Genomic DNA, 21996 nt, shown 5'->3' with positions numbered 1-21996 from the left:
TTTAAATGAAATTTTTCAGTGAATTCGTTATTGTAATTTATTAATTTTATACGAGTTGCGATTAATATGTGTCAAAGATTATTATAATATAATATTAAGAATATTATGTTTTAGTGGAATGCTACGCAATGCAACTGCTAATCGCATGGTAATCGATAGGGACGATTTTTGGCAATCGCTCACGCCAATACCGGTGGATCATCTCTAGTTGCAGTGCGCGCGTTTTGTGATCCGTGTGTGCGTTTTTTTCCAATTGGTGTGCCTGTTGGAATATGTGTGTAAAGTGTTAGTTAAGTAAATAATAATGGTGAATCAATTCAAATGCTTATCAGTTTACCTGATAAATAATGTGAAAATGTTTGAGATCGGTCGTTGCAGCGTCTAAGCTTTTTTCTTTGGTGTAAGGCTGCACCATTTTTGTTGTTGTTTTTTTTTTGTGTGAAAATAGTGTTGGTAAATACAGGAAACGCTGTGGTTTTTTTCAAGGCTGTTGCTAAATACGGAAATACGGTTAATTCGTCACTTGGAGTATGAGTTACGCGCAGTGGTCGATTTTGTGGTCATCGAAATACACAATGCGGGTCAGCGTGGACATAGTGCAGGTAATTTGCTTATATCCCTCGTCATAGCTCTCAAAATCAACGGCGACCCGTTGACCAACAAACGTCAGAAGCATGAGCAGATCCATTTTCCTGCCAGAGCTCAAAAGTTCTTGGCAGAGACTGTAAATGAACCAGCTGCCCTTGAGGGAATCGCTCCAGGTGCAGTAGTTGGGAATGCTGCTGAAGGCAACCAGAAAGTCTGCGTGTATTGGAATTCTATAGTTTGATGGGGAATCGCTGTCCGTCTGAGTTTGACCAGACATTCGATAACCCATATCGCGCTTTCTGCCCCGATTCGCCTCAACGATAAAAAGTTTCGGTTTGCCCGTCAACGTTGGGCATTTGTCCGCCGTAAAAGCATTCCAGAGATCATCCATGCGATAAAATGTATCCTTGGCGTAGACCAAATCGCACTCACCATACGAGAGCACCGCAATTAGAATGCAATCGTGTTCCGTATGATCCATTTCCACCGTTTCCTTAATTTTTTCCATCACTTCTTTGTGGCTCAAATCTTTAAAGGGTCGCACACAGAAATCGAGTTTCGTTAGCGCTTCCGTTAGATTTTTCGTATCCACATCAGTTTCAATGCGTCTCTGTAAGTTGGCAACGTCAAAGTGCTCATGACCAAAGATTAGCGCCAAACCCCGATACTTGTGATTCATTTTATATTCATTAGCGTAGCGTCCAGTGACCATACGTGCCACATTATCCTTTGGTCCTGCCCTGTCTTCCGTTTTCCCTAAAATGGTAAAACAGTTGCCATCCGTAGTATTGTGGTCGTCGTTATTCATTGTTCTGTTTATTTAGAGTACTTCTCGAATCAGACGATTTCGAGCGAACTATTAAATGATTGAGCAACTGTTGTGCTCAACTTGCCGGCTAAAGAGAGACTGATAACACCGTATATGGTGTCTGATCGAAGTAATCCAAAAGCTATCAAAAGCTTACATTCTGAAGCCAAGAAAATAATAAATGCACTTGTTGCCGACTTCGACGTTGTGTGCAAAAAAAATATATGGTTAGTGTAAAAAGCTTTTAAAAGCGTAATTCAACGAAAAAGCTAAATTATATTGAGCTTTCGTCGTGTAGACAAAGGTTTAGCTCTTAGCTAAGGATGGTGTATAAAACTAGAACAGTTTTATAACGGTGCGTAGACAAAAACCCTATAAAACTCGATATAAAATTAGTGCAATGGTTTTGATACGGGCTAAACATGTTCTGAAACAATATAACAGCTTTATAGACCAAAAAACTTAGAACAGTTTTATAAAATTACATAGGGAAAAAACCTTTATAAATGCACTCCACCAAATTTTGAAAAATTTAGTAGATTTATTTGTTATAAAGTTGTCTAAGAATTTTATACAACTTTCTTTGATTGGAATTTTATATACTTTTATACATTTATGTAGTCAAAAAATCTTAAAAAATTCTTCCGTAGCAATTAGTTCCTTAAAATGTTACAAAACTCGCACCATAAAATTATAATTGCCTTTTAGATATAACATAAGTACACATAAACCAAAAATTAGAAAAGTTTTATATGACAAATTTTTATGAAATCCACGCTTCAAATTATGCTTTTATAGCGAAACTGCGAAACTTGGTGTTCTATAGCCGAAATTGTGAATTGCAGATAAGTAAGCTATAAAAGAACTGTAATAAATATATGCCAGAGTGGCATAATCATTGACTGTTATATGCCATGGAACAGCTTTCAGGGGTTGTTCTAAAAGTTGCGAGAGCTTTTCGAAAATGTTACCCCGCTGTAACTTTGCTATCGCCAACATGTTGCTTATAGTCACCCTTTCTTAATCAACATGTTGCTAACAATCAGCGCGCCAATTGAAATTAATTCAAGTTTCGATATTATTATGAAAATTATGAAAATTTCAGAGTAAAGTTGAAAGTAAAATGGTAATTATTTTATTAAATAAAATTATTTATATACTTACGTATTATTTTGGCTAGTTTTGGGCTTGACACACTTTCTTATCAATGCATTGATAACATTGCAATGTTGCCCATTTCAGATTTGTTGCCAAGCGCTTCGTGAATGTTGCTGGCAACATTTGGCGACAACACTATGTTGCGATACACATGCGCAAAGCAAAGCGAACACTTCGGCTCACGCTCTGTTCGGCAAGCGGCGAAAATTCGGGAAAAAAACTAAAGTCAGTGATAAAGTGAAATTCGTGCGCGTTGGTTGGCCTTACACTTCGTGTAAGCTTCCAAGCTCAGACTCCGGCTCTCGCGGAGCTCGCTCTCACTCCCTCCCACACACACACACACAAACACGCGCTCTCGCAGAAAACGTGTCGTGACTCGTCGTCGTGTCGTCCCGATCGGCGTCTTCACAAAACCAAAACAACAACAGCAACAGCAACAATTCAAGTGCGTGCGAATTTCGAATAAAACATAAAATTGCCTAAAATTTAACAATCTCTAGTACGCGGCGTCAATTTCTGTAATTTGTGTAATAAAAATATCAAGTGTGAAGTGCTAAAAATAAATAATATTCAATAAGTTGACCAAGCTGCGAACGCGATGCGGCTAATTGGATTTATTCTAAATTTGGCTGCTTTAACAGGTGAGTGAGTTTTTTGTTTTGTTTAACACAGTGAGCATTCGCTAAAAAGGGAGTAAACTTCTATATTATCCTAAGGAAGTTCCTTCTATACACATAAATTTACTTAACTGGGTTATGAGGCTGCCATGGAAAACTATTTATGTCATTATAATTTCTGTCTGTTTTGTTGTTCTTCCTCTTTCGCAATACCTCGCTGTTATGTGTTTTTTTCTGTGCTCCGCTTCGCTGGTCTAATTTAAAATCGATGGCACATTGTTGCATATTCTTCTCGTTTTCCTATTTCGCTTTTCGCGAAATCAATGAATCGCATATCGAATATCGAGTGCATTTCCAGTACATTCAATTTTACATTGAGTCATCTCGGGTGTCTGCCTCCAAAAGCAAGCTGAGTTAAGCCTTTCCTTTTTGGGGTCTCTCTTTGCTTTTGCATCGTTTTCCAACACTGCTGCAGAGACACTTCAATCTGCATGCTCCACATTTATGTGGTGCACTGCGTTTTAACTCTTTTTCGCTTTTTCTTGACACTCCAACGACAACGACAACAGCATCCATCCTCTGGCTCCTGGCTCCTGGCTCCTGGCTCAACAGCTCATCCAAGACAGTCCAGTAAATATTTAATTTAAACGTTTCCGTTTCTTCTCTGAAGCATAACCATTTCTTAATGGAATTGGTCACTCGGGCAATCTGCATATTACGTATACGTCCTTATGAAATTCAATTAGAAACTCTACTTCAAACTTGAAATATTCATCAAGTCGGAAGTTTGTGTAGAGTATTCGATGGTTTCTAGCAGCAATTACTAGCTGATTTAGTCCGAATATTTTGACTATATGGTATATATTTATTGATTCAAAGTATTACATGTTTTTTCAACAGCAATTCTTAACTGTTTTGGTTTCGACATTCTGTCTGACATATTTCTTTATCTCTAAAATTAGGGGTTCATTATGTTTTATTACATTTCTTTACTTGTTAATGCGAGATTTATTATGATCTCTATTGTAGACCTATTATTATAGAAGTGGATTGGATATATGAATTCTTTACAATAAAATACAAAAAAGATTTAATTGATCAACTGAGAAATTTGTTATGATTGTATGAGCTCAATAAGGAATTAATTTCTTTAAAAAAAATATACATTTTACTGTCTTTAATCTTTTTTTAAGGTTAATCGCTTTTTCTTTAAGTTTGAACTTCCTTTTTTAACTGATATTTCTTGTATGGAATTATATTACTTAATTTCAATTTCTTTAGTCTTTGTTTAGATTCAATGATTATAGTTATAATTTCTTTAACAAAAACATACATTTTACTATCTTTAATCTTTTCTAAAGGTTATCTCTTATCTCTTCTTGTTTAAACTGCCTTATTTTAACTGAAATTGTTTGTTTGTTTATTATTCGTTTTAACAGTTTGTAATCACATTTTTTAGTTTTAATTTATTTAACCTTGGCTTGTTATGAACTAATAAGATTCTATGAGTTCAATAAGGAACTCATTTCTTGTACAAAAATATACATTTTAGTATCTTTAATCTTTTCTTAAGGTGAAACTCTTCTTTCTTCTAGTTTAAACTACTTTATTTAAACGGAAATTTGATGTGCATTTATTATTAGTGCATTTATTATTCGGTTTGACAGTTTGTAATCATATATCTTCGTTCTACTTCCTTTAGTCTTTAGTGTTTGTTGTGTCGTTTGTGGCATCCTCGTGTTTTTTTCTTGCGTATATTTTTCCCCGCTTTTTTTTGGGTTTGCTGTGCTGTGCCTGGCGTCGAGGCTTGCCTTGGTTTGTTGTGTTGTGTTGCTTGTGCCCCACTTGCGGTTTTGTTTAATTACGCATATTACTGGGCCGCAGTCGCTGCACTCTCCGTTCTCCACTCTCCACTCTCCACTCTCGGTCTCGGTCTCTATTACTGCCTGTCCCAGTTTTGTGGTCTCTTAGTGACGACTGCGAATGCGAGTGTCTTTGCATTTGCCGTTGCAGCTCTAGAGTCTTGTCAACAGCAGACAGAAGCAGCAACAGTCGTTCACTTCCGGTCCGGTCCGTTCTCTGCGGTTGTCTTGCCAGGATTGTCGAGTGAACACACACAACCGGACAACAACAACGACAAGGACAGGGAAAGGCATTGAGTAAGCTCCTAAACCGAACGCCTTGTTAATTGCTTGGCTTTGTGGCCGCACTTGGCAATGGCAAGTGTTCATTATCTCCCCTCTCTCTCTCTCTCTCTGTCTCTGTATCTCTATTGCAATCGTTTTCCTCTTCATTTCCATCGAGCACACTTTACCTTAATGTAGTTTGGAATCTTCACCAGCATCGAGAGAGAGTTTGCATTTAACATATTTGTGCAGTAAATCGCTGAAATTAGATTCTACAGAAGGCTACAATAAATTATGGATACGGCTGCTGCAAGCTAATGAACCAACGTGCCAACAGCCACACTCGACACTCTACACACTGGACACTCGATGTGGTTCGCCACAGCTGGGCTCATTACTTTTGCCCAGCACTGTCTTCTGTGTTCTGTTTCCGTCCGTCTCGTCTGTCTCGTGGCTCTAATTGAGGGAAAGGTCAGCGTCGCATCGATTTAACTAACGCGAGCCACGTCGAGGGCTCGAGTATAATAAAAGCAAAACGCAACAGCAAAAGAAGACAATTCTTGTGGTTTGCTCGACTTGCGGATATCCTGTATTGCAAACCAATGAAATTTACCAAAAGAAAGCGAACTTTATTTAAAGAGCTGCTTAAGAGAGTTAAATTTTAGAGACCAAGCTTTATCAGTTGATATACCTTATGTACCCTATTTGTAGGGTATATAATGACAGCCACAGCTGTCGCATTACAAGAATAGCAAGTGCTCTACAGCTGCTGTTTGCCTAAAAATGCTTAACATAATGCACTGCTATGAAAAACACTTTTAAACACATATTACAGGGTATTAAAAAGCAATCTTAAACATTTTAGTTGCGTTAAAAATGTTATAATCAGAAGTTAATTAAATACAACTGAATTAAATAGAAGCTATTTCTTAAAATGTTGCTGCGCTACTAATATACACTTTAAAGTTTATATTACAGGGTATTAAATGCAGGCCTAAACTTTTATTAGTGTTGAAAACTCACTAATCTTCTAATGAGTTAAATACAATTAAGTTAAATACAACACTTCTGCTAAAATGATGCTCTGCAATCAATATACTCACTTTAAGTGCATATTACAGGGTATTAAAAGCAAGCTTAAACATTTTAGTAGTGTTAAAAATGTTATAATCAGCATGTTAATTAAATACAATTAGAATTAGATAAAAGCTGAATCATAAAATGTTGCTCTGCAATCAATATACTCACTTTTAGTCCATATTACAGGGTATTAAAAGCAAGCTTAAGCTTTTTTAGTAGTGTTAAAAATGTTATAATCAGCATGTTTATTAATTACAATTGAATTAAATAAAAGCTATCTCTTAAAATCTTGCTCTGCGAACAATATACTCACATTAAGTGCATATTACAGGGTATTAAAAGCAAGCCAAAGCATTTTACTAGTGTTGCCAATGCAGTAAATTGCAATTGAATTAAGTACAACTATAGACTGAGCATTGATGGTTGCTTAATCCGAACTAATACACCCTTCAAGAGCGTGTCTTGTATTAAAGGGTATGCAAGTAGTCGGCTAGTCAAAGGGCGCTGCTTCAGACCGAAGCGTAGGTGTAGAGCAGTATGTTATGTGGAACCATTCAAGTTTCGCTTGACGGCTGTCAGAGTTTTCACCATTGCCCATTGCCCCCTTCAATTGAGCTGTTCTCTCTCTCTCGCGTCGGGCATCACTTGACCCCCTGCAAAGTGCCCCGCCCCCGCTTCTCCTTCTGCTCTACTTTCTGCTGTTGCATTGCATGATAAATTGCCACTTGACTTTGCATATTTGTGTTGGTGGAACGCAGCAGCGGCATTCAACAGTAGCGTGCCCCATCTCTCAATCCCTAAGTCCCTTGTTTATTGTTGTCCAACTTTTGGCCCGTCGCTCGAACTTTGACTTTTGCTGTTTGCCGTTGCTGTTTGCCGAGCAGCGTATTTCACCTTGACATCTTTTAAGTTTCTCTTCTTTATGCCTGGCCAAAAAATAAGCCACCAAACAAGCATCGAAGCTGCTGTCACCTTCTGTCCGCTCGTCTCTCTTTCTGCCACTTGCCTCGAGTGTTGTTGTTCGTTGTGCGCCTGCCACATACATATAACTGACACATCCAAAAGTGTCCTGTCATCCTTCCGACCGTCTTCCATCTTCCATCTTCCCTTGCATCCTTGCTCTCTCTGTGTGTGTCTGTCAACACCGCATCTTTTTTTTCGTCCTTTCATTTATGCATACATGGTGTTTGCGCTCGCCTTTCGCTTTTCGCCTCTTTTCTTCGTTTTTCTCGCTTTTTTGATGTCGCTTTTTATTAATATTTTTTCCTTTTTATTTTTAAATCCGACAACCACTCGCCGTTGAGTGGCTGTCAGGTGTCAGGCCGCGCATTTCTCTCACTCTTCTTTCCCTCTTTCTCTCTCTGTTTGAAAATGACACTACATACTATATATTGTTATATAGCAACTGTACAAACTGCGAACTGGAACTCTTCCTGCGGCTGTCGAGGTCGAGATACTTGTCTCGGTTGCGTTCAGATGCAGATAAAACTGCAATCGCAAAGCGAGCAGTTGAATGGACTTTTCACTCTTTGTCCCAGGAAATTGACGCGTCTTGCTTTCGACTTTGCTGCATACAAATGCAATTAATAACTTATTGAAAACAAATATTTATGATGATTTATAACAAAGTCATAGAAGTTAATTAAGAAATTCTTTTTATGGTCAAAATCGCCTGATTATTAGTTGATTTGGCTGATAATCTGGTATATTTTTTTTTAATGTACCGAGTGTAGGCGTTGGTACATTTTTTAGTATTTTGTGGTACATTGATTGGGTATATTTTAAAATCAATATATCACGTTCCGGTATATTTTGTCCTTAGCCTTCGGAAATCTTGGTATTTTCGGTATATTAATTTGGTATATTTTAAAGTTATAACAAAGTTGTAGAAGTTAATTAAGAAACTCTTTTGATTGTCAAAATTGACTGATTACTAAGAGTATTAGTTGCTTTGGCTGATAATCTGGTGTATTTTAAATACCAAGTGTAGCCTTTGGTACATTTTTAGTATTTTGTGGTACATTTTGGTATGGTGGTATATTTTAAAATCTATATATCACGTTCTGGTATATTTAGCCTTCGGTATATATTTGTATTTTTGGTATATTAATTTGGTATATTTTAAAGTTAATACCGCTTAGCGGGTATTTCACAATCGAATATACTGTATTTTGACTGTATATTTTTGCCTTTCGATTATGGAAATCTTTCCAATTATTGTAAAAATTGATGACAAATCATTGGAATATTGTCGGCAGCTGTAGCGTGAGAATTTGAAGCATTAGAAATAGATTTGAAGACATTTGCATGCTTGGCTTGAAATGTTTATACCATATTCATGTATATAAATACGCTTAGTAATCACTTTTCAGTTATTTTATTAAAGTACTATATGAATTTTCAAGTGTTTATTTTGTTTGTTATTTTCTTTGATCACTTAAGTTGTGAGCTTCGCTTGAAAATGCTTGAATAACAATGCGAGTCAGCTTTTAGCAAATCGCATAACTATTTTCTCAATTCTTCAGCTTGAATTTGTTTTTTGTGTGGAACATTTTTAACTCTTTCATTGTATTCGTATTTTCAGTCTTTATTACATATCTCGTGATACGCAACTAATTGAAATGAATTCCAAACTTTTTATTCACACTCATGTGAGCTTCGGTTCCAATTTCGGTTTTAGTTTGCCACACAGATTGACAAATTTAGTGTCATGCTGCAGTTGCATACTCACAGACACTCACACACACACTCAATCGTATACACTCACACACTCTTTGACAATCTAACAAATTGTTACTACAATTGACACTCGCATAATGTCAAGCGTTACGCTCTCTCTCTCTCTGTATCTGTCTCTGTCTCTCTTTGTATCTGTCCACTTTGCATGATTCAACTATTCAACTATCCAGGGTCTAGAAATCATTGCACTTGTCAGCGTCGAAACAATGTGGGAAATGTGAAAGAGCAAGTGGACAGCAGAAGCGGCAAGCATTGTCAAGCTTCAATTTAGACTGTGTTCGAGTTGCGCATTGTTTATAATTTAATAAATTGCTCATTAATTAAGTGGCTTACTGGTTCAAATACCCCGCATTCACATTCCCCAAAATGGGTGTACTCATTCGCTGGGTGAATGGGAGCAAACAAAGCTTCAAATTAGGCGTTGAAAAGCAAGTTAACCAAGCAATTATTTGAATTTGTAATTTGAAGAGAGATTTAATGTGCTTTCAAGAGTTAATTTTTGTTTAAATATAGCAAAAGTTAAGGCTGATATAAATTAAGAATTGGATTGTTAGAGCTTCATATGATATTAGAGCTTTTGTGTACTTTAGCAAAGCTTTAATGTGCTTTTAATGCAAATGCGAGACTCTTTTGCTTATTAAGTGTATAGTTTGAAAAAGGTCAAGTAACTTTTAAATCTTTCTTTTAATAAGAAAGCACCTCAGTTTACTTAGTTTATACGCCTTAGATTATAAGAGAGCTTTTAAAGACATTGTCAACGCTTTCATGTACTTTCAAGAAAAGATTTATGACTAGTTTGGCTTTCTTTACATTTTATAGTAGTTGCTTACAATTGGATTGTATAATAAAGAGATATAGCCGGATTAGTTTAGCCTTTTTCCATATTCATAGTGTGTAGAAATCTCGATATTTAGAACTTTTAAAATCCAGCAACTTGCAGTCAATTATCATTCTTTATGCATATTTTTATTATACTCGAAGAAAGGCTTCGCTTTGATGATTTAATTTCTAGCAGCTGTATGCGAAGCTCTCGTATGCATTTATCAATTTATCAATTAACCTCTGACCTCTGTCAACAAGTGAAGCAATAGAATAAAGCATATTAAGAACTCGACTCAAAGTCAACGTCAACGTTGCTTTTTAGGGAATGCAAAAGAAACAGATGAATGTTGTACACAATGCTAAAGCAAAGGGGAGCGTGGGGGGCATAAATGTTATAATTCAATTAAGAGTTAAATAAATAACCGAATGGTCGGAGCGAAGAGCATAAAGCAAATGGCAATTTATCAGGCGCATTTAATTGATGTTTATGCAATGCCATTAAATTGAATTGCCCGATCACCGATTGTCGCATGTAAAAAAGCATTGGCAAAAAATTGTTAACAATAATCGATTTGCATGTGTTTTCAATCAAAAAATAAACATGATGAAACAACCACAGCAACAGCAACACAGCATAAAAGGAAGAATGTGCAATTTAATTTGTGTATATGTTTTTATACCCTGCAGGCAATGAACAATGTGACAAAGGGTAGAGTGAATCTCTATTCAAATTTCTTATTTAATCTTTTTAAATAATATATATGAAATATATTGTATTATCTGCGTCTTATCATTTAATTCTTAATCTTCTTAATCTTCTCAGCTAATCCACTTGAAAATTGCTTTGAAATGTTATTTGAGTCTAACATTCCCCATTGTATTTTTGCTTATCGCTAGCAAAATATTTTGTTTATATGATTTTGTTGCTTGAATTGGCAGTTTTTCATGGGTTTTTGCGTTTTGCTCGACGAGCCGAAGATTCATTCGTTCATTTGTTTGTGTTTATAAATATTGAAAATGTGTGTTTGACAACAACAACAACGAAAAAAAAAGATGAAATTGTTGCCAAAATGTGCATTCAATCAGTTGCTAATAACATTTGCATAACAACGCTTTTTCATTCTTGTGATTTATTATTATATTAATTTCGATGCAGGCCAAAAGCAATTGAAACCCATCAAAAAACATACGAATGCATTTGATATCAATTCAAAGTTTTATATCGATGTGTAGAAAAGTGTTTTTAAAAAATAAATAGAATTTTTGATTAACTGAAAGTAGTTTATCAATTCAATCACATTGTAAAGAAGTTATTTAAATTGTTGTGACAAAGCCAATTTGAAGTAGTTGAATTGAAAAATGGGAAAATCAAACTGTGGTTTTTATTGTTAGATTGAAAATCATAAATGCATTAATTGCATAATGGCAATAAATCATTAAAAACGCAAATTAAAATTGCGTTAAAATTAAATTTTTATCATGACTTTTTTTTGGTATGATTAATGAAATGAACACGCCGTAAAATCGCGATAAATATTTAAATTAGTTTTTTATATCTAAATAATGTAGTTGTAGTTGTATTTGTAGTTAGGGTATGCCACAGGCAGCTTGCAACGGTGCGGCCAATTTATGTGGCAAACGGGGCAACAACAGCAATAATCAACGAGCATAAAAAATACATATAATAAATAGGAACAGCAGAGAAAGAGAGAGACAGAGAGAGAGAGAGAACTGATACTGATGTATGCATATGTGATAAAAGACAGCGCGACGCATAAAAAATGCATGCAACACATAATGCCGCATGACCCGGCGTGGGCACGCCCACAAGCCCACAAGCCCGCAAAACGCCCACAAGGACAAAAACATCACAGAAATAAGAGAGGAAGGAAGGAGAAGAGCAGATGAAGGCATGTGAAATGAAATAAATGCGCTGCGTATTGTCTGGTCAAAAAAAAAACGAGCAAAAGCGGGAAGAAAAAACATGTGAGTGAGTGTGATCGACTTTAAAGTACCTTGTAAAATATTTTAAGGAAGTAAGAATCTAACTATGGAGTATTTTTTTTTAAAAAGTTGAACAGATCTAGTTTAGCTAGTATCTAAATATATAATCACAGAATTTTATAGTCTGTGATTGCTTATAAGCTTTTACGGCAACTTTACGGCTACGAATATTAGAATTAGGTTCGGGAAAGTAAAAATTGAGAATAATGCTTAACTTATGCAAATTAAAGTTAATTAAAGCCATGACAATTTATGGATTATATTTAAGAAAACAAACATTGGGTATATAAAATACAATTTTGTGTTGAAAATTTGTTCTGTTCTGAAATATGTTGGAAAGTTGTTCTTTGTTAATGTTTGAGAGTGAAATAGATTTAGTCTATTATCTTGTAAAAACTAGTCACAGCTTTTTGCGGGAGCTAAGCTACCCGCTTGAGCTCATTACAGGGTACAAAAAGCTGATGATGAAAAAACGCAAAACCGACAGTTATTATAAAGCATGAGTAGAGGGGCAAAGGGTAAAGTTAAGTGGATATGTGAGTACAAATGTGTGTGACAGTGCATGTGACTCTCTCTCAGTGTGTGTGTGTTTGTGTGTGTGTGTGATGCTAACCTAGTTTATGACAGAGTTTAAATTATCCCTTTGTTTTTGCCACAGTGTTTTTTTCCGCTCGGCAAACAAAAGCCAAAAGCAAAAGCGTTCAAGTAGACACTGCAAACACACACACACACACACACACATACAGTGGCACTCACATGCACGTGTGGTTGCTTATGTATGTGTTAGTGGTTTATCTTTCACTGTGTGTGTGTTAATGGCGGCGGCTGCCATCAAGAAATTGCATATTAATCAAGCGGAAAGCGGAAAGCGGCAAAGCCAAAAAATAAGCATAAAACGAGGCAACTTTATGAACGTTTAATAAGACGCCAAATGGTGTTTGTAAATGTATATAAATGCATGTGTGTGTGTGTGTGTGTGTGTGTGTGTGTGTTAGTGACTCCGACGAAGGTCAATGGCACTCAGTCCCTTGTTGATGCGGACAAATCTTTATGGCCGCGCAATAAACACAAATTGCTTGTCATATGCGCGCTTTGTGTAACGAGCTGCTAGCGGGGAGTGCAGAGGAAGGAGGGGAGGGAAAAGGTAGGAGGGAGTCAACTTAACAATTTGTCCTGCAACACAAAAATGCTGGCCAACTAAAAGCGCCCACAACGCGCATAAATCTGCGAGCAACAAGAACAACAAACATTCCGACAACATTGAAGAAACAACGAACAACCACATCGAGCAACACAACACCAACAACTGACAATTGAATTTATTGAGCTGAAGTCTATCAATCAGTTAATACGATGCCGCTGGCCAACTGACAGTTGCCATTTACCATCTGACCGGAAAACTGAGCGGACCAAGCTTCTGCTCTTGACTTGCTTTCCTTGCTGCATGCTGAAAGTTTTGCTTGTTGCCTGCGGCATGTGTGGCACTGTGTAACAGTGTGTGGCAATGTGGTGGTCTACTGTAATCACTGAGTCACTAGATATTCACAGTGGTCAAATGGCACTCAAATAGTCCATTAATCGCCAATTGCTTAGAGGCAAAGTTAGTGAAGATGCTGCTGAAGAAAATGTTTATACATATAATACTTTTATTTGTTAGCAATCATAATATGTACTTTACATTTAATTATAGACTGGATTATGTTTGCTAAGCAAATTTGTTGAAGCAAGAGAGAACGTTTATACAATGCTTCGATTTGTTATGCAAATCTGTTATATACCTAATGGATTATATATTGTATACTATGTATAATCTTGTAAATCCCAATTAACTGACCGACTGATTCTTGTAATTATTTATCCACAAACTTAAGAGTAAATTATGTGTGGCTGTTTAAAGCAAGAACTGTATAATTGTTGTAAATTGTTATTATTCTACTTATTATATATTTATATAACATACAGAAAGTTTTCTATCCTGATCGAATATTGAATCCGCACATCCAACTTTAACGTCTACGAAGCTGAGATTTGTATACAACACATCTTAGGTCATTTCACTGGTCAATAAGAATGGGTTTTTTTTATGTTTTTACTTTACAAAGCACACAAAAAATGTTGTAGCTTTTAAATGATTTGTAAATCAGACGAATCTTCGATTAACAGATTTAAATATCTGACTAATTGTATACAACACAGTTGAAGTCATTTCCTTGGGCAATAAGGCTGAGGTTTTGGAAGTTTCTACGTTCTAAGAAACAAAAAAAGTGTTGTAGTCGTTAAACGAAAGAACTATCGATTAACATAATTAATTACCAGATTAATTGTATTCAACACAGCTTAGGCCATTTTATAGTGCACAATAAAGTTTTTGAAAATCAGCAGAACTATCGATTAACCGAATCCATTATCTGACTAATAGTATAATACAGAGTTTAGACCATTTCATTGGCCAATAAGGCTGATTTTTTAAAGTTTTTAGTTTACTAAGCAAGCAAAAAAAGTGATGTAGCTTTTAGGTTTTTTTGAAAATCAGCATAACTATCGATTAGCATAATGAATTATTTGACTAATTGTATACGACAGACTTGAGGCCATTTCATTGAGCAATAAGGCTGAATTTTTGAATGTTTCTACTTTCTAAGCAAACGAAGAAAATGTTGAAGCCTTCAACCTTCTTAAAATCTGAAGAACTATTGATTAACACATTTAATAATTTCACCAGTAAAATATTTATAAATGTTCTAAAATTTTACATATTTTCTCAGGCGATCAGATGTATTAAAAGTTCAATTTAAAAATTGGTAAACTTTTCAGCAAGTGCAAACCAATGTGACTGACGTAGAAGACTTTGTGCACAGTGTATGTGTCGAGTGCAAAATGAGGTTGATATATGATCAAAGGGAGGGCGTGACAAGGGTCTAGAGGCGTTCGTTGTTGGCTGTGGTAGTGGTGGTTAAGGTGGGCGTGGCAGCTGGGAAAAATGACGATTGTGGCAGGTAACAGGCAAATTACAATTTCGCCAAGCAGCCATTGCGGTAAAAGGATCTGCTTTGACTCGCAGAGAGAGAGAAAGAGCATAAAAATAGCAAGGAAATAAATGTAAATGTTGCAAGTGGCACAGCAATGTTTACTTAGCCAAAGCTAAAGCCAACGACAAAGACAAAGACAATGCCAAAGAGCTGTGCTCCTGGTCAATTTAAAACAAAGTCTCAACCAGAAGCCATTGTGGGCCACTTATGTGTGTGTGTGTGTGTGTGGGTGTGCCATAACTGTTGTAGTTGTTGTTGTTGTTGTTGTTGTTACTGCGGCGGATTTATAAACTGGTTAACAAAGTTGTGTGCTGGGCATTCATGTAAATATTTAATGAATTGCATTAGCAGCGAGTGGCAGACTCGAGACTGAGACTGAGAGACTCAGAGACTCGGAGACTAACTTTAGTCTAATTAAATGGCAGGGCCACAAAGTTTTTGGTGCAACGACTTTAAGCTTCAACCCGACTTACAATTTGTCACTTTTAATGACTTGTCAGCGGGCGTTTTGCTGCATGCCGCACATGTTGCCGCCACCTAGTTGCCTCCTCTTCTTCTCGCATCGACTTGGGAACCTAATGTAATTGAAAAGTTTTAGCAGCATGCCACGAGAGAGAGGGAGACACAACGTTGCCGCCGTTAACTGTCTTGAGCTGCCGTCTTAGCCACAACTGCAACAGAGCTTGGAGGCAGCAGCATCATCAATGCAACGGCAACGGCAGCGACAAGAGCGTTAGAGCAAATGGAGCGTCATGAAACAACAGCACGTCCTTGGCAAATTCAATTTGTCAAAAAGATGCTGTCACGCAGCAATTGCTGAATGCTTACTTAATTCCTATTCCTATTCGTGTTTCTGTTGCTGTTGCTATTGCTGTTGCTCTTACTGTCAATGCAACGCGTCTAACTGCAAGTGCTTCAGACTTCAGACGGACTCGAAACCAAACCAAACTCAAGCAAGTTATTACAGCATTTATGCACAACACGAAACTTGAATTCTCTTGCAATCTAGTCTCAACTTTTTCTCCTCTTCTCATTAAGCGTTCTATGGCTAATTTCATGTTTCCCTGTCTGTGATAAATTCTTCTCTTATTTCACTTAGTTTCTCTCTGTTTTATGTTCAATTTTTTTTTGGTCTTCTTTCATTGATTCTTGTCATTTCTTTCATAGGTTTTTTTCTAATCTTTACAAGTTACAAGTGACTTTTCGTAGTTTGCCTCTTCTCTATTGATTGCCTTCACATTTTTTCCAATAACCAGTTTCATAGCATAGTTAAAATGCTCGATGTTGAGTGTATGCTGCAGAAAATATCGTTTGTTCGCCGCACGTGAACAGTTAATAAATGCCAGACCGAAACGCATTGAAGGATGCCACAGTGCGTGATGCAATTGCTGAAGCGATTGCTCTGCGGTTTTCCATATCCTGTAACAAAAGTGAGTCTATGATGGGGTATATGAAAGTAGTCTAGTTTATGTGCTGGGTATCTGCTAGTCAGTCAATCGCTAGCATATGGTTGTTGCGTGTTGAATGGTGGCATCATTATGACTTATTGTTCGCTGGCTGTTTACATGGCGTATGAGCAACGGAAATGAGGGAATGATGGCAGCAAAACGACTTGCAGTTGCCACTTACTTACACTTTTCGTCTCGAGCGTTGCTTTGGCCATTCGAGATCAATCTCGTTGCAAATTTAAAAGTGCATTTAAGCTGCACCACAATGCAGCCATAAAGCCAGCAGCCAGCAGCAGCCAAAAGGTGTGGAAGAGAGAAACTTTTGCAACAGCAGCAGCAACAGCCCAAAACGAGTTGAGCGAGAAACCTTTCAAACTTCTTATGACTTTTGCAAGTAAAGGAAAAACGAAAATGGGAAAAAGTACGTAGAAAATAAGAAAAACTTTCGCTGTTGAATAACAATAAGAAAGGGAAAAGCTACAGTAATTTTCTGTTGGCTGCTGTTGAGTGGGCGCTAGAAAACTCACCTAATGGCTGGCCAGATAAGCGTGCGTGTAGCGGAAAAGCTGAGAGTGTATGGCGGAGTAACCTTTATGGAAATACTAATTAGAAAAGTGGGAAAAACAACAGCGAGCTCAGGGGGGAACGCTGGGGACGACAGGGAAACATCTCAAGCAAACAAATAAAATTTACATTTTTGCTGAAATCCTTTTGGCTCGTCTCTCTGTCATTTGCACGCGTCGCCTGCAATTCTCAACAGTGCTCTGCTGTCTCTGTGTTTCTGTGTTCTGTCTCTTGCTGCGTCTGCTTCCTTGTACAATTTCATTTTCAACACAAAGTTTTGTTTTATTACCCGGAGGACACGAACAGGACTTTGTAACTTACAAGCCAAATAACAAGTTGGACGAGAGGCTAGCTGCAGTTGTTAAAGTTGGATTTGATAATAAAATTACTTTTACAGTTGCCTTTGCACTGTTCTCTCTCTCTCTCTCTCTCTCTGCTCTGTTCTGTTCTGTTCTGTTGCGCTGTGCTGAGTAAGTCCATAAGTCCATCTTGGCCCAGTTTTGCGCCATTGCGCCGTGACTTTGTAATGAGCCTTTGGGCCAGCAGAATGCAGCAGCAGCATCCTTAAAGTTGACTCCCAAGACAGACGACCAAATCAATCCGAAGCTGCTATCCAAACACACACACACACACACAGACACACACATGTAGATATGCAATTAATGACATAATGTTTGCATAACTAAATACATCCACATTCACATACGATTCTCAGTCCCAGTCCCAGCTGCAATCCCAATTTCTGCTTTCAGCATTCTCTATGAACTTGGTTGTTGTTGCCTCTTCCCTCGACGCACTTAATAACGCATATTATTCAAGGCTCGCCTCGTATGCTGAGTGTATTTGCCCGCTGCCTAATGAACTGGCTACTTAACTGAATTCCAACTCGAGCCACACACACTCACAATAATGATGAGAGGCCAATGCACTCGAATGTCTGGGCTTTAGTTACTTGACCAACATGTTGAGCAGTCAAATGTATTGCCAAGTTTTGTTACAATTGCAATTGAAATATGAATTCCAACTTGGATTCACTCATTATCAGCCAATTAAATTAATGCAAAACACAATTTAAATGAGGAGTGAAGTGGTAAATTAGCTGGAAAGCGAACTGTGACAGAAAAACAAAAGTCGATCAGTTGATAAAACAAGAATCGCTGCAGTTGTGTTTCTGCGAGACCCTTTCACTATTGAAAAACGTAAAAAGGGTCTATTATGTTTGTCAAAATCTAGGTGTGTAACAGAAGGAAGAAGGGAATGATAGAATTCCGATTTTATTTTTCATTAATAGCTGATTGGAGTGTTGATACGAGTATCTTTTACCACAGTTACTTTATAAGAGGTTAACTTTTCAGTAAAAAAGTCAGCATTGTTAGATTATTAAATATAGCAACAAGGGTCTACAAAAGTCAAAACTTAATTGAATATATTATTTAAATGTACATTTTTAAGCTGAAAACTTTCATGTAGTATAAATTAGTAAAAGGGTCTTTCATAGTCAAAGCTTAATTGCACTTTATCATGCTGAATGTTTCAAAAATTCGACTTGGAATGAAGCACATTAAACAAATTAAAGTTCAATTTAAAAATCAATGAATTAAAACATCTTTAAAGCAGTTAAGCTAACTTTTAAGTAAAAAAGTTAGCATTATTAGATTATTAAATATAACAAAAAGGGTGTACTAAAGCCAAATCTTCATGTAGTATGAATTAGTAAATGGGTTTATCATAGTCAAAGCTTAATTGTACTTTATCATGCTAAATGTTTGAAAATTCGACTTGGAATGAAGCACATTAAACAAATTCAAAGTTCAATCTATAAATCAATGAATTAAAACATCTTTAAAGCAGTTAAGCTGCAAAGTGCTCAGCTGTGATGTTTGTGCTTTTAACAGCTTCTCAATTTTCATGGCTGACACAATTCGGGCATTCAACTCGAGGCTGTTAACGATCTCGGCATAACCTTATTTTAGCTACAATCACGTAGCCAACGATAGAGAGAGAGAGAGATAGAGAGGGAGAGAGTTACAAAGAGTAAAAAAGATAGCGAGAGTTGTTTTTCGATTCTCGTAAAAGCAATCGAAATAAACGTCTGCAATTTGTGTCGGCTGCTTTTGGTTGCTGTTCTGTCAATAAGTGACTCTTAATAATGCAAATGCAGTCGACCAAGTCGGAACAGCATTGAACAGGCAGCAGGCAGTTAGGAGGCAGCAAACACAGGCAACTGGCAATAACAGCAAGACAGACAAACAGAATAAGAGAGAGAGAGCAAGAGAGAGAGAGGGAGATATGCAAACTGTAGCATACTTTTTTGGGCAGCTGTGTTCGCTTATGAAGTGCTTGCTGTGTTGATGATTGAAGAGTTCTTGTAGCTGTTGTCGTTGCATAATGCGTGTCTGTTGTCCCACTTCCACTTCCACTTCCCTCTCCTCCCTCCCACTCTCCCGCGGCAACAGCAGCCCTTCAACCATTAGACATTAGGTGCTGCGTGCTCGTCTGCTCCAGTCTATGCATGTCCTTGTTGCGGCACAGCCACGTCAATCAGCTGCAGCAAGAGTGGGAACAGCTCTCTCTCTCTCTCTCTCTAACTTTGCCAACTAAAGCTGCAAGGTGTGTGGCTTTGTTTGCCCACCGACTGGTCGACAATTCACTTAAAAGCGGGGCACGTACAACTGGAACTGCAACTGTCACTGCCGTTGTCCTCGTCCTCGTCGTTGTCGCTAACTTCCTTCCATCTCTCAATCTCGCTCTCTGTGTCCGTCTATTCACTTTGACAACGCACTGCTTTTTGCCACTGGTGATATGCACATGTCCAGTTTGCTTTGCTAAACTGTTGCCCAAAAGTCGAAAATGAAAGAATGGAAAGCCATTGACTAGATTGTAGACTTTAAATTAGATTTCCTCTTTCAACTTTCAACACTTTCCATGCAACTCGCTTAAAATGTTAATCATACGCCATGTTGGTAGACAGCGAACAGGTAAAGCTGTCAGCGGATTGAATCAGAAGTGCATTATGCCCCTCATAAGCATATTTATGCACTCACTTTGCACATTGTCTGGACCGCATAATGGAGGCAAAAAGTCTTGGCAACTTTCACGCTAATCTATGCCACAATTATTAGCATATGCTAAAACTTTATCGCTGCCATCGCCATCGCCAACGCCTTTGCTTTTGATGTTGCAACAAAGTTATTGAAAAGACTTCGAGTTGGCCCCGACAACGTTCAGTTCAGTTGGCGGCTCATTAAGCGGCTTTTAGCTACTTTGTCTGCTAGCAAAAGTTGCACTAAATGCCCATGATTATAGTGATTAAAGTGGAAGTCAAAAGGGAGAAGACGAGAGACAGTTCATTGCACTGCTAATTGAGTGCTGCGACAGTCTAGACCCGAGTGAAGACAAAGGCCACATTATCACGTCCATCTCAATTAAGACGTAAACATAAAAATAATGTCAGCCTCATCTTCTAGCTTAGTTGGAGTTTTTCTTGGCGTTTCCATTGATTAATCAATTTGTTGCGCATTTAGTGAGAATGCCTTTGGTCTTTTAATAGCTGTGAATCATCTTTGATATATAGTAAACTAATTTGTAGTTGAAAGATTATTTCTTAGAATGCTTTTGAGCAACTCTAATTGCATTGAAAATCAGTTTAGCTTGAATTGAATTCTCCACAGCTTGAAGTGTGTTCAATTAATTTGACATTAAACATTCATTACATAACTTCGATGATAATTTAATGTGCATTATTTAGACTGTTTACCGCGTGTCTTAGATCCGTCAATAACTCGGATTTGTCTAGTCAAACACGACAAAGTCCAAAAGCCTCGGGAGGTTATCGTTGGTTAACTGTGCCATAATGGTCATCAAGTTTGGCTTTGAATGTATTTTTGGCTATTGAGCGATTGAATTATTTAGCGCACATTGAAATGGCAAGCTGTTATGGCAACTTAAGGCAACCTATTAAAATTTAATTAGTCTATTTAAGGCACCAAACTGAAACCGAAACTGAATTTGATAAGAGATGGCCAACTATGCAGTCAAGTTGTTTTGGGTCTCGACACGCGCTTTGATGAGCTCAAGATAAACGTCAAACTCAAAGAGCAAGTTTTAAGTAAATTCAACGCACATTTACATGCATCTCTGTATGTGTGTGGGTGTGTTACGTGTAAGTGTGTGTGTGTGTTCTTATGTCAATCTGAATTTAATTACATTTCGCTCGACTGCCTAAGCCGCTTAACATATTTTGATTCATTGCCAGCATCTGTGTGGGCGTTATCAATGTGTCCCGTGCCGTTGGCCATTCAATTTATTTAAAGCATAGAAATTAGATTAAACAAACAATGTGCGTGTGCAGCGCTTAAATTAGTTTTGATATTTCTAAATTGATCTGTTTGTGATAAACGAGTAAAATAATAGAACACAGATATGCTAATTTATTTATTGTCAAGTTTATGTTTAGGACAGTTTATGCTACTTTGAAGAAATAGATAAATACATATATTAATTTTTAAAATGCGAAAGAAGAGATTTTGAAAAGTAAGCTATTTGACAGTTTATCTAATTACTGCATTCTTAAAAGTTTTGAGCAAACAAAGAATGCTTAGTTATTAGAAGTTCGCTATAATAGTTATTGGAGAAGTATCAATGACTTAGTTTATAAGTGTGATTCATTGTGATAAGAAAATCTAATATTACAATCTAAATTGCTTTCTAAAAAAGATTTGACCCAACAGAAGCATTGGAAGTTGTCTAAGATTTGGGTTGACACAAGTATTATCTATTATTACTATCTAAATTGCCTAATCAAAAGATTCGAACAAACAAAACAATCTTGATCCTCAGAAGAAGTCTAAAATTCGGGTTGATACAAGAATATCTTTTATAGAACGAATTATAATTATTGATTCCAGTTAATGGATAAGAAAAATCAAATATTTGTAAAAAATTTAATGACTTTACAACATATATATTACATTATTATTATTTTATAATTCGCTTATAATTTCAAATATGAAA

At 36.9% G+C, this 21996-nt stretch overlaps 3 protein-coding genes across 3 annotated transcripts in view; 1 reads left to right on the top strand and 2 right to left on the bottom strand.

Annotated features, from left to right (window-relative positions):
• LOC132797189 (sorting nexin-21) overlaps positions 1-21996 on the bottom strand; it is a 79807-nt gene that overhangs the window by 5943 nt on the left and 51868 nt on the right. The window lies entirely within an intron of this gene.
• LOC132797199 (caspase-like) lies at positions 126-1477 on the bottom strand. Its single transcript, XM_060808771.1, has 2 exons — positions 338-1477; positions 126-262 (listed from the first exon to the last, which is right to left on the bottom strand). Exon 1 carries the CDS (start codon positions 1394-1396, stop codon positions 536-538), a length of 861 nt encoding a protein of 286 aa, XP_060664754.1. The 5' UTR covers positions 1397-1477; the 3' UTR covers positions 126-262; positions 338-535.
• The window catches only part of LOC132797175 (limbic system-associated membrane protein), a 101842-nt gene continuing 82621 nt past the window's right edge, over positions 2776-21996 (top strand). Inside the window, exon 1 of the mRNA XM_060808725.1 lies at positions 2776-3195. Coding sequence (XP_060664708.1) covers positions 3153-3195 — 43 coding nt within the window. The 5' untranslated portion in view covers positions 2776-3152. The remainder of the gene's footprint in view (positions 3196-21996) is intronic.

This window comes from Drosophila nasuta, chromosome 2L (assembly GCF_023558535.2).
Source record: "Drosophila nasuta strain 15112-1781.00 chromosome 2L, ASM2355853v1, whole genome shotgun sequence".
In the NCBI taxonomy this organism is placed as follows: Eukaryota; Metazoa; Arthropoda; class Insecta; order Diptera; family Drosophilidae; genus Drosophila; species Drosophila nasuta.
Note: the sequence above shows the minus strand (reverse complement) of the source record. Positions and strands in the feature narration are given on the sequence as shown.

What these genes read in the sequence shown, in the direction of transcription:
- LOC132797199 (XM_060808771.1), bottom strand. Translation starts at nt 1,396, where the DNA reads ATGAATAACGACGACCACAATACTACGGATGGCAACTGTTTTACCATT.